The sequence below is a fragment of the Vigna angularis genome, chromosome 1, assembly GCF_016808095.1.
Source record: "Vigna angularis cultivar LongXiaoDou No.4 chromosome 1, ASM1680809v1, whole genome shotgun sequence".
Classification (NCBI taxonomy): domain Eukaryota; kingdom Viridiplantae; phylum Streptophyta; class Magnoliopsida; order Fabales; family Fabaceae; genus Vigna; species Vigna angularis.
Window position 1 is genome coordinate 8,281,201 of NC_068970.1, and position 25,590 is coordinate 8,306,790.

Genomic DNA, 25,590 nt, shown 5'->3' on the forward strand with positions numbered 1-25,590 from the left:
TGAAGCATTTATATTTCTACTTTTAATACACGAGCAATTGAATTCGATCCATTCCATATACTTTAAATTAATCTCTATTTCAATTTTCAATTACAAAATTAAAAATCAAATTATATAACTATTAAATAAATAAATATAATTCCTAATTCCTAACTATAAAAGTTAATAAAAAAAATTATATTATAAGTAATATAATATAATTTTTTTCGGTAAAAAATTAGTGCAATGGTGACCCATTAAAATCAACAAAATCCCATCCAACCATCCACCACTTGTACGAAATAGTGAAGGGGATCAGTGGTGTCCTTTTCTCCACCCAACCTCGCCGCAGCTTCTCCTCCCAATCTGCCGCGGACGACGACGGTGAGGCGCGCGACGGCGACCGGTGCGACGGTATGTGACTCGACGGCGAGCGGTTCAGAAGAAGAAACGAACCAGTGCGGAGCAGCAGAAGAAAAAGAGTGAAACCCCAATCCCCTAATCAGTGAGTTTTTTTTTTTTTTTTCACTTTCGCATACCAAACCAATGTCATTTTGAGTTTTAGAAAATATTCTATTCGAAAATTGCGAGTTTGGCCGAGTTCGCCGATTCTTGCGAGTTTACATGAAAATCAAGTTTGCTTCCGAGTTAACTCGGGAGCTCTGCGTAGAAACGTCAACTCGTCCTAGTTAACCAGTCTACTCTCGAGTTTTATAACCATGATTTCACTGCAAAGGGACCTTCCTACATACAACATGATGTCCTTAGCTGTTACAACATTGACGCCTATTACTATCACTTTAACGACTTTAATGAGTTTTTATTTTCCAAAATGTGTTTTACTTTCACTTCAAATTATATTAATTAAAGACAAAAGAAGTTCAAACATATTAATTTCGGAAAGGAGTAATTCCATGACACATTAATCTTTTCGTATTTTGAAATTATTAAAAATATAATTTTTTTTTGTTATGGTACTTCCTGAGCACGAGAAACTTAAATTCATATTTATAAATAGAATTAAATAGAAATTTTAAGATGTATTATAATTAAAATAATTAAATTTTACTGAAAATATTTTAATATTCTTCTAAACTCGTGTAGTAACATTTTTCAACCTGTCTGACAGGAGAACCCTGGTAATTTAAATAGAAGTTCAGTTCCGAACCCAAAGTTTAAGACACAAGGGGTTTATCTGCTCTCTAAAGTTTGGATTTTGTGGATGGGAGCATCGGATCTTCCTGCGTTAACGTACAGTTGTGGGTGATCATCACTTCGCACTGCCCATGTGACTGAAGAGTTAGAGTTACAGTACTGCACATAACATGTTTGATGAATTTCAAGGATGAGATTCATGGCGCACGTCTTGTTCAAACCTGCATGGAAACGTTCTTGGTCTAAAGCTATGTGTACCCAGAATTTGCAAATACTTTCATTTTCCCAGTACTCCACATTGCCGCCAGTATCTGTCTCTCCCCAGTTCCAAGAGCTCTGCAGCGTTGTCATGAGCACTGTTGGTGGGCTAGATGATCTGGAGTTGAGCCTAAATAAGTTTAAAGATTCTTTAACTTCGTCTCTTGTGAGTCAGACTATTGATTCTAGTAAGCACGAGGCACACACTAGAAGATTGCTCAGGTTCTTTTTATGGTCTAGTAAGAATCTGAATCATAGTTTGGAAGACAAGGATTACAATCATGCTCTTCGAGTTTTTGCTGAAAAGAAAGACTACACAGCAATGGATATTTTGATGGGAGATCTCAAGAAGGAGGGTCGAGTCATGGATGCAGAGACTTTTGGTGTTGTAGCGGATACTTTGGTTAATCTGGGAAAAGAAGATGAGGCATTGGGTGTTTTCAAGAACTTAGACAAGTATAATTGTTCTATAGATGAATTTACTGTCACTGCTATCATTAATGCCCTTTGCTCCAAAGGGCATGCCAAGAGGGCTGAAGGGGTAGTTTGGCATCATAGAGACAAGATTACAGGCGCACTACCTTGCATATATAGAAGTCTTCTTTACGGGTGGTCTGTGCAGAGGAATGTGAAAGAATCTAGGAGAATTATTAAAGAGTTGAAAACGAATGGGTTTATTCCAGATTTGCTATGCTACAACACATTACTCAGGTGCCTCTGTGAACAGAATCTTAGACATAATCCTTCGGGACTTGTTCCTGAAGCTTTAAATGTCATGATCGAGATGAGGTCTTATAGGGTTTTCCCAACCTCTATCAGTTACAACATACTCCTTTCTTGTCTAGGGAAGACCCGAAGAGTCAAGGAATCTGTTCAAATACTCGAAACAATGAAAAATTCTGGTTGTGATCCTGATTGGGTCAGCTATTATCTTGTGGCAAAGGTGTTATTTCTGAGCGGCAGGTTTGGTAAGGGGAAAGAGATAGTGGATCAAATGATTGGAAAAGGTTTGATGTCAAATCATAAGTTTTACTATAGTTTAATTGGTATTCTCTGTGGAGTTGAAAGGGTAAATCATGCCGTTGAACTGTTTGAGAAAATGAAGAAAAGTTCAATGGGAGGTTATGGACCTGTTTATGACGTGCTCATTCCAAAGCTTTGTAGAGGCGGAAATTTTGAGAAGGGGAGAGAGCTCTGGGATGAAGCTACATCAATGGGCATCATTCTTCAGTGTACCGAAGATGTTTTGGATCCTTCAATAACGCAAGTTTACAAACCTAAGAAGCCAGAAAAAAACAGTCTTGTAGACAGCTCTAAAGCCAAGTCTACACACAAAGTTAAAAAATTTGTTGGAAAAATAAAGATGAGAAAAAAATATGATGCAACGAAGAGGAAAAAAGTTAAAAAGTTTACTTCAAATTAATTTGATAGTTTTACAGTTCCAGTTCCCGCTTTCTTCTGCCCTTTTTCTCCAAAGAACATCTTATTATTGCTGCTTGCTTATTATAGATTAATATCGAATTAGTACTACTACAGTTTTGGGGTTATGAAGTACTGATAAGTCCCGGTTTTGTTGTATTTTTAGAGCCTAACATTGTGTCCTTGGGTTTTAGATTGCATTTACTTTTTAGTTTTAGCCAATATTTGGTTTTTCTTGAATAATTTGCGAATTTTATAAAAACATGTTAATTTGTAGTTTTTAGATATTTTTATTTATTTATTTTTTTCATAGAATTTTAGTTTGGTAGATTTCTAGTGATTTTGGGAAAATAAAGTCCAGCTTGAGTCAGTTTTAATTTGGAAAGTAAATTTTCAGCTTGGATTTTCGATTCAGATTTTATTTCAAGATTTTGCAATGTATGTGGACATGTTATTTGGATCTCTAGTTGTTGTGCAGTGGTTTCTGCTGTAGCACTTATCCAGTCCAGTTAGAAGCAAGCTTGACCGAGAGTTGACTGAAGAATGGCTGGAGCAGTTGCGGTGACCTGTATTAGCCAGTGAGAAACTTAGAAGGACAGATGTATCAAGCTTAGGTGACTTGCTCTAGCCTGTATGAACATTTAAGTTGGAATTGTTCTACTTGTTACCTAGTAGTCCTGTTATTGTATTTTAAATAGTTTAGAGAGATTGTACATACTTTTTACCTTTTGCTAGCAGTTTCAAAGACTTGTTCTAGACAGTTTTACTGGTTTTTCAGTTTTAGAAACATAGAGAGCCTATATAAGGCCTGTGGCCGGACATATTGCAGTATGTGAGAGAGGAGAGTTCACTTTAGTTTAGATCTTCTTCATTTTTCTCTGAAGTTGGGAGAGGGGACAGTATCTCTCGGTGCTTTCCAGTTTCCAACTCCAGCATTTGTAATTCTTCATTCAGTTCCTAATGCATTCAGATTTGTTCTCTCTATCTCAATCTTCATTTTCTGTTTTGCTTGGAATTTCCTCAATTGAGAAACATAGACATTAGGTTTGGTCATGTTTTTTTCTTTTCAATATTGCATCTTCTGTAACCTCAATTTCTGACTGCAATTGGGTGTTAATTGGTCTAAAGGGTCTTCATAATCTAAGAGTTAAGATTTGAACTACTTAGCAGTTAAGCTTGAAAACGCAATGGTCAAAACTGAGTTTATGAAGTAACTTTTCAGAAATTTCAAGTTCTCGCTTCATTCTTTTCTATTTCTATGTTTGATTCTGATTTTTTATTCAATTAACTGTTCTCTAGCTATTCTCCTATTACGTTAATGATTCCAAACTTCCAAACCAAATCACATTCCAGATTTCTTGCAATTAAAGTGATAGTTAATTCAGTTTTGTTAGGTTGTTTGCTCCTGTTATTCATGTTCAACACTGGTTTCTTAATTCAAATTTCTGTTTCTAATTCTTTAATATATTTTTATGCAATATTTAGTTTTAGTTTAGTTGTCTGAAACATAGTCTCTTGGTTTAATTCAAGTTTAGCATTCAATTTCCAGTTCTGTTCCAAAAATAGAAGTTAGGTTTAAGTATTTTATAGTTTTTCCCCAATTAAGAATTTCATTTCTACACTTGCTTTTACTTTCAATCCTGCGTTCCAAATTGCAATAAACTTGTTTCTATATCATTTTGCATCTCTAATTCTGTTTAGTTTCATCTCATATTGCATAATTCTGAGTTTGATCATTGTACTTAGCTTAATTCGTGAGAGCGTTCTTTAACAGTTTAATTTTTGAGTTACATTTGATTTTCTCGTTTTCATGTGTTTGATTCAGTTCTATAGTTGTTATTACTTGTAATCTTCCATTTTAAATTCGTTCATAGTATTTCTATTCAGCTTAGATCATTCTAATTAAATTCTGCATAGTCAACTTCATAATGCATAGTGAGTTTTATGTTCTTCATAGTTTTTAGCGCTAGTTCATGTTGCACTATTCCATTAGTTGATTTTACTGGTTTAGGTTGGTGCTAGAGGAGGAAGACTCGTGATTTGCTGCAGGTTTGATGGCGTCGTGGATGTAGATGTGGTGGTTGCAAGTTCTCGCGTTGAGTGGCACGATTCTTACGGCGGCGACGACCTGAAATGGGCTTTGCTGCGCAGTTGTGGTGGCGGCCTAAGGTTTTGGAAGCACGAGGAAGATGATGTGCGAAGATGATAGTATGGCGAGCTAGGACCCTAATCAGAAATACATTTTCAAAAATTAGGGCTTAGGTGGTGGAGAAGATGATGGAGGTGCGAAGATGGTGGTTGGTCGTGACTGTGATGGCGACGGTTAGAATTAGATGGTGGCTAGGGTTTCTGTGTAGGGAAAATTAGGGCTTCTGGAGGTAGGAGATGATGATGACGTGTCAAGGGTGATGTGTCATTTATTGCACAGTTGGATAGTGCACCGTGAACGATTTAAACACCGTTTGCAAAAAGGACTAAATTGAACATAAATTACATTCTTTACGACAACATTGAATAGAAAAAAAATTTATGACCATATAGAATAAAGAATAAAACTGACAAAAATTGAGATCAAAATTGATATTAAACATACTTTATAAGAATACTTTATGGACATGTTGGAGTGTGAACAACAATATCATTGGTTAGATATGGGCATGTCTTCATTTTTCTGGTTTGTGTACTTCCCTCACCGTTCATACCTTTCACAGGAACTTGAAGAGAATAACTAACATAAAGTGCATCTCTCCTATACTTCACCCTTGTCAATGACAACGACTTGATTATTGTTTTCTGTAGCGTGGTTCTTCTAAGCAAGAGGTTCTTATCAGTCAACTTCCCATAAACTGAAACCCAAAACAGAGACATTGTTTTCCTGCAGAATTTTGTCTCGACCGCATTGATTTTCCAGGAGCTTTTTCGATCGCTTGCACATATTTTCAAATTACTTATCTTCTTTATTATTGAATTCCATGGTTCAGACCTAGCATCGGAAATCATTTTTGAATCTCCTTGTAATAGTTTTCGAACGTTGTGTTTGCACGATACCACACGATGTATGCAGAGAAAGAGGAGCACATGCTTGGAAAAGCTTGTAGAAGCTTCCGTTTCAAAGGCATCTAGATTCAGAAATCAGTTCTTGTAGGAATTAATGACACTTGCACACCCCATCGCACAATCTCATGTTTCTATTTTGTCTGTCTTTTTGAGGTTTGCTTGGTAGAAGTATAATGCTCCTTTTTCCCTTTAGGAGGTGAATGTGCTATTTTTGAAACTACATCATCGTCCAGGTAAGACAGTGGCAGAGGCTCATAACACAGTATTACAAAATGGAGGTAGCAAGCAGAAGATCAAGATCTGGGAACCCCTCACATGGGTCCATGGCACATGTAAGTTAAGCAGAGGAATGAGACAAGAAGAAGGCGTCAATATAGGGATGTTGTGGGGCCCATTTTGCTCTCACCCACGTTTCCAGTTTCCACTCTTCAATCCAACATTCCATCACAATGGAAGTGGAATCCACGCGCTTCCCATTCACCTACGTGGTTGTTCCCAGAAGATGCGAATAAGCGAAGGACGCGTTGACAGTATAAAGATGATGTTGCAAAGAAGTGCGTAACAACAGTGAAGGGACAAGATGGGTCCAATGCCAGAAGGTCCTAAGCTGGATTCGGCTCCATCTAGATGCATAGTTACGTGCGGTGAGTTAATTGGTTTCCCCCTTTCTTCTATAAATATCCTTAATTATCACAAGTTCCTTTATATGGTCTGGTTTGGCACATAAGTCATTTTTCTTAAATTTATTTTTTCATTCTCTAGTAAGTTAAGATTATCTGCTCTTTTGACTGGGGTTAACTCTTTAACCACATTCCTCCCTTTTGACCTTTTGTCTCTTTTTAACTTGTCGGATTGGGGAATTTGTTGACTTCTCTTTTGTGTCCAAGCACTGAAAAATAAATTCTTGGTTTCTTGGGACATTAATGAAATAGTTTTACAAGATCAATTCATCACTTATGATTGGCGTAGTTTTTAAATGAATTAGCAATTTTGTTATTCTGTCTAAAGTTACCAACTTTTGATTTTGTTTTCTATAATTATCTTTTTCGATTCTTATAAAATGTTGAGTTTTTGGTTTTACTCTTTGTAATATTTTTATTTGATTTTTATCCCTCTGACAATTTAAATAGTTCTTTTTAGTCTCTAATATTCATTTTAAGATATATAAATAACATTTTATAGATAATACACACCCACGTCATGATATATTATTAGTATGTGTCAGTTGAAATGGTTGTTTAACTCATAAGTAGTTAACTAGGACAATGTAATAGTATGGACTAAAAGTGGTAATATTTAATTTTAAGAGGACCAAAACAAAGATTTTTCAATAGGACCAAAATAAAAACAAATTCATTTTACATTCAGTAAAAATATATTTAATATCTTTTAGAATGATTATTATAAAGCTTATGTATTCTTCCTGCATAAATTGTATGTAAATGACAATGAAATAAATTATTTACATTGCAAATATATGCAGCATTGTCTAAAATTATCATCTTAAAATGAAATCTTTGGATAATTTTTATAAATTACTAGTGGAAAACCAATTCGAGTCAATGAAGCTAGAAGCATTAATAAAAGTACCCTCTCTAAGTAAGTATTGTGACTATATAAAATCAATTTAATATTTTCATAGATTGTATTGCATACTTAATGAATTAAACAAAGAGACATTCATTGATGATATGTGATTTACTTAATACTAAAATAAAATTTAGTTTTGTTGACATGTCTACTTTCACATGTTTCATAGTCCTTAACTCAACATATATGTTTTTAGTTCTTTAAATTTGATAATTATGTGATTTTAATCTTGTTTGGAGTGCAGACTTGTTGATAGATATAAATTAAAAAAAAAAATAGTACTGCACCTTGATTCAAACTTTGGCCTCATTCACTTCATGTTAAATCACGAGTATCACTCTAATGAAATAATAGTTTACTTACGATATATATTATTAATACACCACTGCAAACGTATGAATTATTAAATAAAATTTAATATTCTATTTATAATAATCTACTGATTTATAATTTAAACTATATATAAATTTATAAATATAACTTATTAATTTGCAACATTGACTATCATATGAGTTGGTAAAATGAAAATTAATTTCGTGTGTTTATTTGATAAGATGGATTTGAGAAGAATAAATGGATGAATTTGAACGAATTTTGTGATAAAGTTTGTGTTGTTTATTTGAAGATGAAAGTGAATTAATTTGGGAGTCAAAATGGTGAAAATTTGTGACTGAAATTTGATTGATATAATAGATAAAAAAAAGTTGTAATTGATTAAAAAATAATATTATTATTTTACCTTTATAGTAAAAGTTAATATAATATCATTTTTTATTATTATATATATTATTATAAAATATAGATTTGATTACTTTAAATTAAATTAAAAAAATGTTTATGAAAGCACAACACATACCTCATAGCTTTAAAAAAACAATTATATGCACATGATAATCAATTCCCCAAGTCATCAAATCGGTTCGAACTCATCATGGGAATCGGTTCCCCAAGTCATGAAATGGGTTCCAACCCATCCCAAAGCCATTCATGGACTCCTTCTCGGACCAAACAAACTTTTCCTGGTTTCTCAATGGACTCGCCACCCTTTCAGCAAATGGGGTTGCTGAAATTTTCAACGTGTCCAAGTGAAGGAGCACATCCACTGAGCCAAACAACGATTATGCAATCGCACATGCCAACGGGCACCATCGCAAGCCACCACCTGCACCACCAAGGACCCGCCACAACCACCACCACCTCACGCACAGCTCAGGGAACGCAACATCTGCAAAATATAGAGGCCAAAATCCGTTAAAAAACCATTGTTCAATGGCTTTCAAGGAAGGAATGATAGTATTGTAAAAGGCACATACATACCTTCAAAACCCCTCACTTGAGCGAGGATAACTCAATCCCAACATCCGCAAATCCATCTTTCCTTATCTTTCCAAATCAAGAACAAACTTATCAGTCGTCATTCCATCCGTTTCAATACAAAAAGGAACACAACATTAATGTTATTATATTCTATATTAAAAAGAATTTACTTGATATTAGTCGTCTATAAGAAAAAAAATTAACTTCACACTTACTAGAAAATCATTTAACTATGCTAAAATTTACTAATCTCTTGATATTTTTGGTAAAATGAAAATATATTTGTAATAATTTAACATAATACCAGACATTAATTAAAATTAAAATATTTTTAAAGGAAATAAAAGAAGATAAAAGCGTTTGTAATAAAATATTATTATTTTTCTTATAAATAAAACGAAATACTAACGTTTTGATAGATGTAAAAGAAAAGAACAAGATAGATTTGATGCACAACATGATCGTTACCTTATATAAAACATCCGTCTTTTGGATAAACATATAAAAAATAAATGAAAAAAATCCCTTATATATATATATATTAAATCAATCATGTGGAATATTTTATATCATTCAAAAATTATTTCTAACAATAAAATATTTATTAATTTTATTTTTCTATATTTAACTTTAAGTATTTCCTCATATGGATTTTGCTCCTGTTTTTTACTTCATATATACACTTTCCATATAAAGTCATGGCAAAAGTGGCACCTTTTAAAATATTTATTACAGAAATAATAATTTAACATACAAGATAATATATAATTAAATAACAATATAAAAAATTTACAATAATAGTAGTGTATATTTTATTTCATTGTTAAAAGGGTAATAACAATTTTTATTCTTTATTGAATGAAAATTTGAATTGTTGGTATATTACATTATTTCCATAAACGATAAAAAATATGTTTTTCCGAATTGGAAGTTGATATTATCCAATTTATAAGTTAATGTTTTTCGTATCATATTTAACAGCGTAGTTTATTTTTCAAGCGTTTTTAGTTTTGTCCAATTTATCTCTGAGCGTGTCGGAGGCAGGAACTCAACTCAACTGCTGTAAACAGCGATTATGTTAGAAAAGAAAAGAAAAGAAAAAGTATTAAATATAAAATAAATAGCACAAAGAAGAGAAAATAATATTATTTTATTATTATCATTATTTATAAGTGTGAAAGATGTATCTAAAACACGTCTTTCTTACTTTCTGGGTTCCTTTGCTTTCATCTTCTTAAAAACAAAGTAATGATTTTGTTTGTAAACCTCGATCCGAGGAGACAAACAGCCTCCACTCTCTAGCATCCATCCTCTGTTTATGCGGCATTTTGCAAACAACACCTTTCGCTGATTCGTTTCAGGTGAATTCCCCAAATCTCGTGCCAACATGGGGCAAGACAATCACCACAAGCGCAGCACTAGCGCCGGTTTACCCACCTCCAACGCCCGAGGCCGCGCCACCGGGATCCCCCGCGGCCGCCAGATCCAGAAGACCTTCAACAACATCAAGATCACTATGCTATGCGGCTTTGTCACCATCCTCGTCCTCCGCGGCACCATCGGCGTCAATCTCGGCTCCTCCGATTCCGACGCCGTCAACCAGAACCTTATCGAGGAGACCAACCGCATCCTCGCCGAGATCCGATCCGACGCCGACCCCTCCGATCCCGACGACCAGCAACCCTTCAACCCCAACGCTACCTTCACCCTCGGCCCCAAAATCAATAATTGGGACCAAGAGCGCCAAAATTGGCTCACTCAAAACCCTGAATACCCTAATTCCATCAGAGGTAAACCTCGCATCTTGCTCCTCACTGGTTCCCCTCCCAAACCCTGTGATAACCCTATTGGAGATCATTACCTCTTGAAGTCCATTAAGAACAAGATTGATTACTGTAGATTACACGGGATTGAAATTGTGTACAATTTGGCTCATTTGGATGTGGAACTTGCTGGCTACTGGGCAAAGTTGCCTATGATTCGGAGGTTGATGTTGTCACATCCCGAGGTTGAGTGGATTTGGTGGATGGATAGTGATGCTTTTTTTACTGATATGGTGTTTGAGCTTCCCATGTCTAAGTACGATGCTTATAATTTGGTTCTTCATGGATACCCTGATTTGTTGTTTGACCAGAAGTCTTGGATTGCGGTGAATACTGGGAGTTTTCTGTTTAGGAACTGCCAGTGGTCTTTGGATTTGCTTGATGAATGGGCTCCCATGGGTCCCAAGGGGCCGGTTCGCGAGGAGGCCGGCAAGATCTTGACGGCCAATCTCAAGGGGAGGCCGGCATTTGAGGCCGACGATCAGTCTGCATTGATATACTTGCTGCTGTCCCAGAAGGAGAAGTGGATGGATAAGGTGTTTCTTGAGAATTCGTTCTATTTGCACGGTTACTGGGCAGGGTTGGTTGATCGGTATGAGGAGATGATTGAGAAGTATCACCCCGGTTTGGGTGATGAGAGATGGCCGTTTGTGACACATTTTGTCGGCTGTAAGCCCTGTGGGAGCTATGGAGATTATCCTGTGGAGAGGTGCCTCAGTAGCATGGAGAGGGCTTACAATTTTGCTGATAATCAGGTGCTTAAGCTCTATGGTTTCAGGCATCGTGGTCTGTTGAGCACCAAGATCAAGAGGATCAGAAATGAGACTGTTACTCCTTTGGAGTTTGTAGACCAGTTTGATATTCGAAGGCATTCTACGGAAAGCAAGGGATTGAAGAGCTAGTAAGAAATGCTGTTCAATGGTGGTATTATAGACAGAAATTATTTAGAAGTGAAATTTCATTTGGGGACAGTTCACATGTAACTTCTGCTTTTTCTGTTGTCTTGGTACTTCTTTTGAGAATGTTAGGATAGAATTCTTTCGTAATTTATCTTCTTTCTTATCAGTTTGAGCAATCAGCAAACAAATTTTATTTACTCATCTGCTGTATACTGAGCTACCTTTGTATTTGGGCTTATGTGACATTAAATCAATTCACGAACTTAATATACTTCCATGTCCTCTTGATATCGTTGTGATTTGTATAACATGAGGTAACCACCACTTTCTGTTTCTGATATATTTGATCTGCAGATCTCAAATGTGTGTTTCCAAATTCGAAGAGAAAGCAAAGGAAATAAGGGTATGATCTTCAACAATGGAAGTTTGTGATAATTTGTCTGAATTATGATTCGAAGTAAATTTTTATGATATATTTGGACAATGTTTTGGATTCGTAACCTTAATGGTAACAGAGAATCCAGAATGTGAGGAGTGACATGTAACAACAGGATAAATATCATATCCCCGACGCACCAACATCTTTTAACTGCAAAAATGTTTTGTCTTGGAGCCAAAAAGGTATCATTCATAGTGACCAATAGAGCGGCTTGATAGGTGATTATCGTATCTCACGAGGCGCTGCTTTCTTGCACGTTAATGTTATCGTATTTCTTTGTCAGATGCTACAGCTTTCGTTCCGATTATACATTCTGCGCACTCTGCTGCTGTAGGTACAGAGATAAAACATTGTATTTTCTTGACGAGTTGTTTTCACCTTCCGATAAATTTTTTCTCTTCCCATTTGCGAGTAACACAGACCTGAAGAAAACAAATACTTTGGACAGGTTATCATTTATGGCTGATGAGCAAAGAATAGGAACATACTATTACTTATAATATGATACAGAAGTTCTAGTATTAGGCTATTGCCTCATTCTTTGGTACTATTTTTTTTTACAACCTCATTGTCATTTGTGAAAATTATATGCTTACTCCAATAATATAGAGGGTTAATGAGATTTACATAAATTTTCACTTAACAATACAGCATCAAAAAGAGTATGAAAGTACTCTTGCTGGTCTGACGGTGATGGTAACTCAACAATCTGAATTTAGTTGGATTTTTTTAAGAGATTCCTAACACCACATGACTTATCTCTGTATCCCTATCGTTTTCTCTTGCAAGTTATAATTGCAAATTGAGTCAATTCATTATTGGTGTCGCCTTCATTGTCCTAACAAATAATTGCACAGTTGTGGTTTGATTAAAATTCAACTCCTTCTTTGGTAGAGTAGAGATTGCAATGAGACGCGTAGGTTTTTTTATTATATTTGTCCCATTTTTTAAATAAAAAATTATACTTATTATTATTTTTAATCAAATCATGTATTTATTCTGACGTGTATCTGTCTTAATTTTTATTAAATAATTTTAAAATAAATGAAAACTGAAACAAATAAAATAGAATATTAAGAACATTTTAATTTTAAAAAAGATATAAACTTTTTTGTCTTAAATAATAAATAAAAATTTAAAAGTTATAATTAGGTACATTTTAAAACAAAGTATCAAATTAACTAAAAATATTTTAATAATTAAAAATGATGACAACTATAAAAATTCAAGTATTATTCATACACATGTTCCATCCGAATATTTTAGTCAACATTGGATATTTCCATTAATACTCGATACCAATGGATTTGGATTTACTTATCAGGAGAGGAAAGAAGGTTGTTTGATGTTGGGGTGAAGGGATGAGAAAGATGTTACATGCAAATCTACTATTTCACATCTTCATATATCACTATATATTTTCAATTAAATTACTTATCTTTCTAACCATTTCCTATTTATCTCAGTTATTTATACTCCAACAAACAACTACACATTTAATTTTATTTCTTACTCTTTTTTTCAACTTATTTCTTCATTATTTTCTCCGAATGAAACACACCCAAGTGACCTCAGCTTTTTCCTTATGTTCTGTATATTTCATCATTGTTAACTAGGAGGATGCGCTGCAAAATTTTCTACATGTGATTAACAGTTCAATTTTTTTATTGCATGGCTTTTATTTTGAATAAAAGTATAGGAAGTCAAATGAAAAACCGTAATTCAGCCTGAAAATATATTAAACTATGTAGAATGACAAGTTCTATGGCTTGCATCTCAAATAAATTAAATAAAAAAATGGGATTTTCCAAAAAGCTCACCAAATATGGTGTCATTTAGTTGACATCAAGGACCTGAACAAATTAAACATGCGCTGAACAAAGAACTTGGTTGAGTAACCATTAGTACAGTTAAGAGAATTCAGCCATTTCCATGCTGATCTAGTCATTGACGAATCATGAGAAGTGGAGAACTTCCTTCTTCAAAGTTGGGACTTCAATTCATCAGCCATTTGCTTTGCAGATGTTCAGTCACTCAGCTGTAGCAGGAACATGTGCGAAGAATCATGATTAGTTCATCTGTCAATTACAACCTAACTCTCACATGCAGAATACAAGCAAATTGAAGACATGCACACGTAAGCAGTGATATTTCAAAATAGAAAGATTAAAGCGGCATCACTGTAGGGTGACGCTCTTGTTCACTGTTCCTTCTGAATGTGAGCTACCAACCATATTCACAACCTGTAGGCAATCACTACTCCACTTTAGCAGCCACAGCTTTATGACGATCGATTAGTATTTCGTTCATTTGTGCAATCTGGTTCAATAGTTGGGCAATTTTCTGTAAACAGAGGTAACCAGCAGTTACAAACGAAGCCAAAACAAAGGAGGACTAGCTAACCGAGTATTAAAAAGTGTACATATTCAAGAGCATGAATCAAAAGAAATGAGAGAAAGAAAACATAAATACATTTGCATAGAAAATCAATCATTCATGCCTACATACACATCCAATTTTTGAATGCAGTCAAGCCGAAGGAAAGACCTTGATCACAAAATCAAAATTGGTTTAACCCCCTCTCCTCGTTTGGGCAAACTAGGTCAGGTCATTCTTTATTGTAAATTTTCTCCATTCCATTTGCTATATGACTCCTGAACCTTTCTTACCTTGCCACTGTAAAAAATTGTTCTGACCTTAAATTTCTTAACAATGTTAGGTTCACTTCAATCCAAATATTGTTAGTTTTAACTCCCATGGATTTTCATTGTTTTATTCATTAGAAGGAAGATAAAGGTGTTCACAAATTTATATTTTAACCTTGATTCTTAACCAATTTGAGGCTTTTTAGTGGAATGAAACAAAGCAATCACATGATTAATGCAATATAAATCCCATGCCACACAACAATAGGCGATTGTTGTCTCCTTCCGTTTTTTATAGGCTTAACTGTCCTATGGTTAACTAATACACCCAAAAGAGCTAACATGAGCTAAAACCCATAAAATGGGGAAATTTTATGAAAGAAAAAAATAAAATTAACGAACCTGTTCCTTTTGCTTGACGATGGAGATGAGACGAGCTTCATTGGGTGTGAGGGTTCTCTGCTTCTTCGTGGCGATGATGATCCAGCAGAACATTAACAGCGCCGCAGCGGGAACCCCAATTGACCAAATTAGCCCTTTGTTCCTGAAAGAGGAAAGCTTGGAACGAATGATCTGGAGGGCGATACTGGTCCAGCCGCGAATCCGAGAATGGAAGGGTGAGGAAGAAGGAGGTGATTGGGGGGTGTGGTTGTCTGAATGTGGTGAGAGAATTTGGAGGTTTTCGTGGTGAATTGGGGGAAATACCAAATCGTCCTTGTTATCGTGGATTGACCAATCATTTGGATTTGGAAGTGGTGGAAGTTGAGGATCCACATTCCCCATCATGCTTCTTCTTCATTCAACGAAGCAATCACAATTTCTTACTTTCTCATTTTCTTTAATTCATTTCATGAGTTCTCGCTGCACTCCATTGTAAGGTTCTTTGCAAAATTTTAAATGTCAACATACCTATAAATAATTTCTCACTCAATTGAAGATGCACAATTTATGCTAATTAAATTATAGATAAACGTAAGTTACCCTAAATATTATATTATTCCATATATAATTCAGATTCAGATAATTATAAGTACTTTTACGGATTATCGATGATTTCAACATTATACTTTTTTTCTTAAAAAAAATATTTTACTTTTCAAACAAAACAGACAATGATTCTTTAATTTCCACGTAAATTTTATTGGATTAAATAGTTGTATGGATTCCTAAAAATTGAAATTAATACATTTTTTAAATTTGATTCAATTAATTTTTTTATATTTAGAAGTATATAGATTTAATCTTTTAAATAGTTTTTACTAAATTTAATTAATATTTTAAACACAATTTATAATAATATTTGAATTATTTATTCAATTTAATACATATAATATTTAAATGAAAATATGTCGTAATTAAAATATTATAATAAAACGTTAAATAAATTTAATAACATTTATTTAAGATGATTAAATATACTTATTTCTAAAAATAGAAAAGTGAGTTAGTTAAAATTTTAAAAATGAATTAATTTTAATAAATTAAGAAAAAAAACATGTTTAACTCATCTCATTTTTCTTCTTCGTATCTTTAATGCCACAAAATTTATTTATAATAAATTGGTGGTATTTGATTATTCAATCATAATAATACAAATTTATTTAAATTGGTGCATTCAAATTTTAAATAATATTTGGTTACATTCAAGTTTGTATCAAATTAAAATTATTTCCTTTTTGAAACCTGTGTTGTTTATTACAACCCAAATGTAATGAAAACAAACAAAACTGAGTCATATTATATAATCTGATCGAATTATGTAAATTATTTCCATTTTGAAACCTAATTATGTGAATTTATATATTTTTTAATCGAATTTCATAATGAGATGGAGTCCTCAACTAGATTTCAGAATATGGTGTATGACCCGGATTTCATATACCTCATATCACACATAATAATAATTTATTTATTTAATATATATTTTATAGGGGTAAAGTAGGAGCTATAGAAAACTTTTGGGTGCAGAAAGCAAAACAAAACAATCGGTACACGAAGAAACTCCAGAGAACGGACTATTATCCAATAATGGGTGTTTCACCCTACAGCTTCAAGGATTTCACCTGCATTTTCAAATTCCAATTTCTCCTCTAATTAATGATGTTTCATGAATATTATAATGATAACGGTATTATTAATTATTATTATTTATTTATAATCTTATTATCATATATTAAAAAAAATAACATTTGTATTGTGCTTTTAATTTTAATTTATGCTGAAAAGTTAAAAAATTTAATGACAAATGAAATTAATAAAACGTGTGCTTATATATAAAAGTTATTATTATGAGAAACAAGAATAAGTATCCGATCTCGAAATCCGATTTTTCTTAAATCAGATTTCGAGATTCAATGTTTTTCTGATACAGTTATTTTTAATTATATTATTTATAAATATTTATTAGATTAATTTAAAACGTTTTATTATATTATTTTTAAATGTTTAATTAGGTAATTTGTATGAATTAATTTAATTTATAAAAAATAAATTTATTTAAAATTGATAAATTTATTTAAAAATGATATGAAAAATTTAAAATATCTTTTAGGTAGTGTTAAGTATTATTAATTTATTAAAATAATTTAAAATAAATATTAATATTTACAAACAAAATTATTTAATTCATAATTAATTCAAATATTTATATATTTATAAAATCTAAATATTTCATTAAAATAATTATATATCTTAAAATTATAAAAACAAGATATTTTAATGAAGATTGAGAATTCTAGGTGAAAGAATCTGGTTAAAAGATTTTTTTACTTTTATTAAAAATTAATCACTGTTTTAATGAAAGATATTACACATATTTTAGAAAATTTTGAAGGTGCAGGATAAAACGCTCTGGAGTAATTTACCTAAATAGACCATCAAAAACCAAGGTCCCAAAAAGTTTGAAAGACTCTTTTATTCTTCACCTTCAAACATTTCAATATACACTTCTAATTTTCAAAAATAGTTTAGGGTTACATTTTTTTCATCGAATTTCAAAATCCGATAAAATTCTTTTTAAAAAATTGATAGGATCTCAATATTTGATGAAGAAAATGAAAAATCTTACATCAAATTTCAAAATCCTATAAAGTAAAAAGGTGGGATGTATGATATTTTGAATTGCAGAGAATAATTTTTAAATTTTAAAAAATTTTGGAGCTGGAGGATGAAATGATAAAAAATGCAGGGTAAACAAGTCTTTAGAAAATTTAGAACCCTTCAACATTGAAGCATTCTTAACACGTGAGAAGGTAAATAAGCTTGTGACCAGGATGACAAAACAAACTAGGCCATAGATCAAATTTTTATTATTGAATATAAAATATAATTTGTATATTAAAAATACTTATTTATCATAAATTCGAATCATAATATTATATATTTAAAAATATGATTTTACTATAAATTTTAATATCCATGTTGTGGAATGTATAATCTAAATAATAGTATATCTTAAGAGCAATGATCATATATGTCTGGATGCATATATAACATCATGCGAAAACATTATTTTTTGTTTGTAAACAGATTCTAGTTTGGATGTTACTCGGTTTGTACTTGCTGATTGATGAAATCTGAAAGTATTTTAGGAGAAACGACCATGGTTAGGTCCAACGTTCTACCGATTCTAACAACCTTTCTAACATGCAACCATACTTTCTTCTTCTCCCTCTCTCTCTCTCTCTCACTACAAACAAAACACCTCTCTTCTGTTCCTCCAACTGCTGCATGCACCCTCTCCATACATAAAACCATCTTCTATTTCTTCCTCTTTTTCATGCTTTATCTTCACCCTTCCACCACCCTCATTGTCCAACCTCAGCAATGGACGTAGAGAACAAAGGAACCAGACTCAAACCTACGTTTCTATTATTCCTTGTCATTCTTCACCTTTTCTTTTCCACCCTAGCCAAATCTTCTTTCACACCTCATGTTAACTATCTCCTTGATTGTGGCTCCTCCCACCCCACTCAGCTCACAGATGGAAGAACCTTCAAATCTGATCGTGAAACCACTTCTCTCCTAGCCACAGCTGAATATGTGCAAATATCACTTTACTCAAATCTCTCCCCTTCTGTTCCTTCTTCATTGCTTCCTTTGTATCAAACTGCAAGGGTTTTTCAAGAGGAATCCACCTACTCCTTTTACATATCCAAAACTGGTAGACTTTGGATTCGCCTTTACTTCTTCCCTCTCTCTAACCCTTCCTATAACCTAACAACTGCTGTTTTCTCTGTCCAAACTAATCACCACGTGCTCCTGCACGAGTTCTCCGCCAGGAACAATGACTCACCTGTTTTCAAGGAATACCTTGTTAACGTTTCTGATAGTAGATTTTCCCTCAAATTCAAGCCCAAGAAAAGCTCCTTTGCGTTCATCAATGCAATTGAGGTTGTCTCAGTCCCTGACGCTCTTATTTCGGATTCAGCAACTGCACTTTCCCCACTTGGTGAATTCAAAGGCTTGTTCAATTCTGCTCTTGAAGTATCCTACAGAATAAACGTTGGTGGTCCCACCATAACTCCTGACGACGACACTTTGGCAAGAACATGGGAAACTGATGGTTCATACAACATCTTCCCACAGGGTTCTGAGACTATTTCTGTCTCCAAAAAAGGCATAAAGTATCCTGATACTGGGGTTACACCTACGATTGCTCCCAACTTGGTTTATGCAAGTGCTATACACGTGAAGAACGCTACATTCATGCTACCGAATTTCAATCTCAGTTGGATGGTGAACGTGGATAGGAGCTACTCTTATTTGATAAGAATGCATTTCTGTGACATTTTGAGCAGGAGTCTTAATCAGTTATACTTTAATGTGTACATCAACGGGATTGAGGGTGTATCAGCTTTGAATCTATCATCGCAAACCAAAGCTCTAGCCACTGCTTTTTACCAGGACTTTGTGTTAAATTCACGGGATGTCACAAACGGTTCCATTTTGGTTCAGGTGGGACCGACCGATGCAATTCTGAATGGATTTGAGGTGATGAAGATTAGCAACATCGCAGACAGCTTGGACGGTTTATACTCTGTTGATGGGAAATACAAAGGGCCATGTTCAACAACCATGGAAATGAAAATTTTGGCTTATGTTGGAATTGCATTGGCTGTGACAACAATTCTGTTGCTAGTAATAACTTGCATAAGGTGGAAAAAGAGGCCTCAAGGTAGGGAAAATCATAACAGGTTCTCATCAAGCCCCCTTCCTGTCCATTCCCCTATATCGTGTTCAAGCAAAAGCAGTTGTCGAGGGTCAACAGCATCCAGTTCCCGCAAGAGCAATAAACACGATCATCGTGTCACCCCACAAGGGCCCAAAAGGTTCTTCCCCTTTAGTGAAATGCGACAAGCCACCAATAATTTCGAAGAGAAAAGAGTAATTGGTGTTGGAGGCTTCGGGAAAGTGTATCTTGGAACGTTGAAAGATGGGACAAAGGTTGCCATAAAACGAGGAAGTGGTAATTCAGAGCAAGGCATCAATGAATTCAGAACAGAACTGGAAATGCTGTCAAAGCTACGCCATCGCCACCTTGTCTCATTGATAGGTTTCTGTGATGAAAACTCAGAGATGGTTCTTGTGTATGAGTACATGGCTAATGGCCCTTTTCGTTCTCACATCTACGGGTTCGACCTGCCTTGTTTGTCATGGCAAAAGAGGCTTGAAATATGCATTGGTGCAGCTCGTGGGTTGTACTATCTCCACACTGGCGCAGCTCAAAGCATCACACACCGTGATGTGAAGACAACAAACATACTCCTAGATGAGAATTACGTGGCCAAGGTTTCTGACTTTGGTTTGTCAAAGGTTGTCCCAGATGAAGCTCAAGTTAGCACAGCAGTGAAGGGTAGTTTTGGGTACCTTGACCCTGAGTACTATAGGAGTCAACAACTAACTCAGAAATCTGATATATACTCTTTTGGGGTAGTCCTATTTGAGGTATTATGTGCTAGGCCAGTTATTTGCCCAACACGTCCAACAGAAGAGATTAACTTGGCTGAATGGGCAAAGAAACAGAATAGAAGAGGATTGGTGAATGAAATAATTGATCCACGTATTGGTGTTACTATGAATCCTCAATCACTCAGTGTTTTTGTTGAAATTGCTGAGAGATGTTTAGCAGACTGTGGTGTTGATAGGCCTAGCATGGGGGATGTGTTGTGGCATTTGGAATACGCGTTGCGCCTACAAGAACCTGCCTCACGGATTGATGAAGCTGAAGATAAAAGGGCAATATAGGCACAAACCAGGATCTGTATTTTCTGAGATAGAGTTAAATACATAGGAATTAGAAAGAGGTTCAAAGTCATTTGGAGTCATTCTGAGATAGCCTACTCTTTTATTTTCTCCCTACTTTCTTAATTGATCGTGGTGCAAAAAAAATCAACAATATGAAAAATTTTGTATCTCCATTGTGATTTTTGCTAGGCGCATAATATAGCAAAACGTTAACAAAAGTATATACCCTTATCACTTTCACTTTATATTAAAAAAGTATCTTATATTTAGATAAAGAATTTTTTAACTTTGAACACATCAAATATATTTAATTTGAATCCATATCATTTCATATTGTTTCATTCTAAATATTTTGTTTCAATAAATTAATTTAAACTTATTGAATTTTAATTTTTTAATTTGGATAGAATATTCAATTATTAATGTATAAAATTATTTAAATATCAAATAATCATAGTTAATGTTAATTGAAGGCAATATTTAAAAAAAGAAAAAAACTTTAAACAAACTAATGACGATAATAATATTAGTATCAATAATAATAAAAATAATCACCTAAGATATTAAAAGTCAATAAAATAAATCTAGTTTCCATTCTTAAAAAAATAGCATCCGTATTGTCAGATAAAATCCTAGTTAATATAGTGCTTTACAAAATAAATAAAAAATAATTAGAATAATAATAGCCACCCTTATCATGTTTGAGTCTTACGTTGACGACTACCAAATCAAAATAACCTAGGGATTATATAAAATTTTCTCTGCTTTTCTATGATGATATGGCTTTTAGCCTTTTGAATACACATATATATCTACTGAAAAATAAAGATAAGTTACACACAAAAAAAAAACTGCAATGTGCATTATAATAATCTTTTTCATTGTACTACTAGTAACCGATTCAATTATATAAAATCTAACAAATTATTATAGGGATAATCCCTCCCTAAAATTGATATATAGTTATTTTAATTTAAAGTTCAAGTATTTTTAAACTTTTTGATAAATAGATTAGCGACTTATAATCTTCACTCTTGCAAACAATTTAATCAATAATTTTTTGTTTGCAAAGACTTCTTAACAAATAAAATTTTACATCAACATGTTTTCTTCTTTCATGATGTAAGACTAGATTTTTTTGACAATTTGATTGTTAGTAGCATTTTTCATGTACCTACTAATCACACTCACAAAACACATTAAGCCTAGCCTAATTGCATAAGATACATTAGAGCATTTTTTTCAAGAACATTCATTTGTTCGCTTATGTTACAATGTGTGCACATCTTGTTAACAAATATCTTCACACTTTCAAAGTTGTTGATAATTGATTCTCTAGAAAAAAAAATTATACTCACCAAAAAAACTTGAAATTGCTACCTCTACTCTTTCAAATCCATGATACTTCTTTTTTAAATCTCAAATATCCTTATATGTTTCTTTATTTATAATTATTTTCATAATAGATTGACTTGAAACAAATAATTTTTTTTCAAACATTATTGCATCTAATTCATTTTGTTTGAACACTTCATCTTTTTTGGTACATTATGTTTAATTACTTGCTAGTACCTTAGTACCTTGGACCTTAGTAAATCTTTCATCAACATACAGAATGATCATACTAACCATCAAAACAAAGAATTTTGGTCACACAAAGAATGTTTTACTTGTCCCTATTACAAAATCTTGTTTTTATACCAGGACTAAAATATTTTCTCTCTTTTTCTATATTTCTTTATCTTTTTTTCATTCATTCATAATGATACAACGTTTTAAATAGACATATTAGAAACTAATAAACTAAAAATTAAAAAAGTAAAATAAAGATAAACAACACAAAATATTGCAATATGCACCAATATATTAACGTTCTAATTAGACAATAATTAATACTTGATATGAACGTTCTCAATTTCTATTTTTAAGTAAAATTTGAAATTCCCTATTTTTAATTAATCTAATTAATTTAATAACTTTTTGAATTCTAATTATTTCTTAAATTCCTTACCCACAACATAATTTATTGTATAATACTTCAAACTATTCTTACAAATGAATTTGACCTCTTAACATTACCACTTGTATCCCATATTTTCACTTGAGTTAAGGAACTCTAAAAATATTCTAGTCCGAATTAATATTTCATTGAAAAAATAACCATCCAAAGTCTTGTAGACCCATGAGGCCGTAGGACAGAACAGTCTTTCATTTTGCACGTGGTAAGAATATTGCTATTACTTCCTGCACCTCATCAGATTGCTTTCGCCACCCTATCATTTCTGAAAATTATTTTCATAAATACAATAAACACTGGATTATTATTTTTTTTTTTGGAAAACAATTTTCTCCTTGATGGGATATAGGAAGCAATAGCCAAAAATATTTGCACTTAAAACTGTTTAACATATCTTGATGTTAAGACTTATTTCATTTTGCATCCAACATATTTTGTGGTTACTTTTAATAAACAATTTACATTCACAAAAAATCTATTAAAAAATAATTGAGAAATGAGCTTTACATCTTGCAAAATACACTTTTCTGGAGAAGTAATTGCTACAAAGGAACATTTTCTAGGGAGATATACTAAAAAGATTTAATATCAATAATCAAAACTCATGTAAAAGATTATAATATTATCTTCCATTTAAGATGATCAAATCTTTGCATATTCGATCATACTAACTGGAGAATCACTGACCTTCGTGTTCACAGTAACAGTGCCCTCCCAGAAACAAATACAGTAGTCAAAGCTATTGATAGTGTTAAAACACAGTATTTAAATAAAATACTCCTCACTTCACAAATTGCTTTTACAGTGCAAAGTGTTAAATTTAAATCACTTTGGTCATCATTACTAGAATATGAACTTTTAATATTAATTTTTTTATCCTACGAATGTTATATGATTCTTAAATAAATTTCTATAACGATTAATAATAATAAATAATAAATAATAAATAATTAAAATATGAAACAGAAATTAACCATATATTCTAGCTTAATGTTTGTGCTGAATCAACAATAGGTTAATGAATGAATTTGTCAATGAGCCTCAATTAAAAAATTGGCAAGAGTTGAATATGACACTCTTTATGCAACTAGTTGAGTATCTGCAATAAATGGTACATTCCAGTGCCGTTACGCATCACTTCTTTTTCCACCATACATATATTAACACCACTTAAATATATGTTAAAATGTCCCAAACACATTCAAATATCTCCATCTCAAAATGCTAATTATATATTTTTCTTCACCATCACGAAAACTTGCTAGATTTTACATTTCAAGCATTGTTCAGTGTGATCAGTAGGTCTAAAATTGAAAAGATGAGCATAGAAAAGCCACAGGAACCAACCAAGGAATACATTACTATATTACTACATAATAGAACATAAATTCTTTAAAAAAAATAGCATCGGAAAAGGTTGGCGAATTATGTCAACTTCGACCCTTTATGTTTGTCATTATTTTTTAGATTGGTTTTTAGACAAACATGATATATAAAATAGACTGATTAAATTAATTTTGAACTATAAATAAAAGGAACCGACACTTTGTTTAGTGTAAATATAGTGGTATTATTATGATGCTAATTTAGTCTAAAATATTTTTTGTCTTCTTAACGTTTCCCTTTTCTTTTTCCTCTACATAATAAGAGAGAGAGGTCCCTAGCCAAATGTCAATTATTTTATATTCAACCACCTAATTGCAATTAAATTTCAGTTGAAATGTCAACAAATATGTTGACATCTTAACAAGGAAAGAAAGTATAACTAAAATACTTAATCCGGTTTAATGAGATAATATTCCTTTGGCCCAATAACATATATTACTCCATTGAACAACTTGTACCCAAAATTAAGGTCAAACTAGTTTGGGTCACCAACTAAATTGTTCTTACTCACTCCATTTTCACTATTCATTCTTTTCATTTGTCATCAATGGCCTCAACGATGATACAAAAGTTTAACCCAACCCTACCCCACATCGATCATATCCTAATTCTATAGCCTTCCTCTCACATCCAATTTCTGTGGCATTTTAATTTCTCATGAATCATTGGTTATCTGTGATAATGCATGTGATTTGACGTTAAATTGTTCGTTTAGATTTATAGATTTATAGATTTATAGACGTATCATATTGCTAAGGGGTCCCTTTCCTCTAATAATTGTTGAGGGAAATGGAACCATTTCTATATATCTTACTAGTATAATTGATATTCATATTTTTCTTTTTTGTTAATTAATATTATGGTATGGCTTTCAAGCTACGTATTGGTCACTTATTATACAATGTGAAAAAGGGCCAAAAGTCGAAAATTGGGGTGATGGTCCTACCTTGAGTGGTATGTACCTCAAATCTCTGGTTGATAACAATTTTCATTGTATGCATGTTACGGCAACTCGGATTAAATTTTATGCTCCTTCTTCATCAAGTAATAGATTTTACTTTATATTTTCCATTCATGTCATAAATTGCTCTTGAAATTTTCTAATGACGCTTTAATTACAAGGATAATGGTAGGGCCAACATCGAGTGTTTCATAATTCAGCTTGTGATAATTTCTATTATATTTGTAGGAGTCCGAAAGGGGATGTGGCCAAAATGATAATATACCAAATAATGTGCAATTTAAGCAATCTAGAAAGAGAAGAAGCTGCTCTCATGATGAAGACAAAAACAAAAGACCTTTAATACCATATTCCAATTTGGCTTATTGCTAAATGGCAATAAATTAAATGTTGACACCC

The 25,590-nt window shown here is 32.9% G+C and overlaps 4 protein-coding genes across 6 annotated transcripts; 3 read left to right on the forward strand and 1 right to left on the reverse strand.

Moving 5' to 3' along the window:
- The first annotated feature begins 146 nt into the window (after window positions 1-146).
- LOC108323791 (pentatricopeptide repeat-containing protein At5g61370, mitochondrial) lies at window positions 147-4,810 on the forward strand. Of its 2 annotated transcripts, none has more exons than XR_008245766.1 (2): window positions 147-484; window positions 3,279-4,810. XR_008245766.1 is itself a non-coding variant. In XM_052869782.1 (2 exons), exon 2 carries the CDS (start codon window positions 1,325-1,327, stop codon window positions 2,813-2,815), a length of 1,491 nt encoding a protein of 496 aa, XP_052725742.1. In that variant the 5' UTR covers window positions 239-484; window positions 1,109-1,324; the 3' UTR covers window positions 2,816-2,836. The 2 variants fall into 2 exon arrangements, 1 of the variants encoding a protein (XP_052725742.1); XM_052869782.1 differs by lacking the exon at window positions 3,279-4,810 and adding an exon at window positions 1,109-2,836 and having other exon boundaries at window positions 239-484.
- A 5,145-nt stretch (window positions 4,811-9,955) lies between these two features.
- Window positions 9,956-11,785, forward strand: LOC108323801 (probable xyloglucan 6-xylosyltransferase 5). Its single transcript, XM_017556552.2, has one exon. The coding sequence runs from the start codon at window positions 10,163-10,165 to the stop codon at window positions 11,498-11,500; it is 1,338 nt and encodes a 445-aa protein (XP_017412041.1). The 5' UTR covers window positions 9,956-10,162; the 3' UTR covers window positions 11,501-11,785.
- Window positions 11,786-13,657: 1,872 nt separating this feature from the next.
- LOC108336331 (uncharacterized) lies at window positions 13,658-15,478 on the reverse strand. 2 transcript variants are annotated; one of them, XM_017572765.2, is made up of 3 exons: window positions 14,984-15,478; window positions 14,180-14,279; window positions 13,658-13,974 (listed from the first exon to the last, which is right to left on the reverse strand). In XM_017572765.2, exons 1-2 carry the CDS (start codon window positions 15,365-15,367, stop codon window positions 14,193-14,195), a joined length of 471 nt encoding a protein of 156 aa, XP_017428254.1. In that variant the 5' UTR covers window positions 15,368-15,478; the 3' UTR covers window positions 13,658-13,974; window positions 14,180-14,192. The 2 variants fall into 2 exon arrangements, with proteins under 2 accessions (XP_017428254.1, XP_017428246.1); XM_017572757.2 differs by having other exon boundaries at window positions 14,168-14,279; window positions 14,984-15,477.
- Window positions 15,479-18,406: 2,928 nt separating this feature from the next.
- LOC108329878 (probable receptor-like protein kinase At5g61350) lies at window positions 18,407-20,827 on the forward strand. Its single transcript, XM_017564246.1, has one exon. The coding sequence runs from the start codon at window positions 18,407-18,409 to the stop codon at window positions 20,825-20,827; it is 2,421 nt and encodes an 806-aa protein (XP_017419735.1).
- The last annotated feature ends 4,763 nt before the right edge of the window (window positions 20,828-25,590 follow it).

What these genes read in the sequence shown, in the direction of transcription:
- LOC108336331 (XM_017572765.2), bottom strand. Translation starts at nt 15,367, where the DNA reads ATGATGGGGAATGTGGATCCTCAACTTCCACCACTTCCAAATCCAAAT. An exon ending in TCGTCAAGCAAAAGGAACAG is followed by an intron (nt 14,280 to 14,983) that starts GTTCGTTAATTT and finishes CTCTGTTTACAG; the next exon opens with AAAATTGCCCAACTATTGAA.
- LOC108329878 (XM_017564246.1), top strand. Translation starts at nt 18,407, where the DNA reads ATGGACGTAGAGAACAAAGGAACCAGACTCAAACCTACGTTTCTATTA.
- LOC108323801 (XM_017556552.2), top strand. Translation starts at nt 10,163, where the DNA reads ATGGGGCAAGACAATCACCACAAGCGCAGCACTAGCGCCGGTTTACCC.
- LOC108323791 (XM_052869782.1), top strand. Translation starts at nt 1,325, where the DNA reads ATGAGATTCATGGCGCACGTCTTGTTCAAACCTGCATGGAAACGTTCT.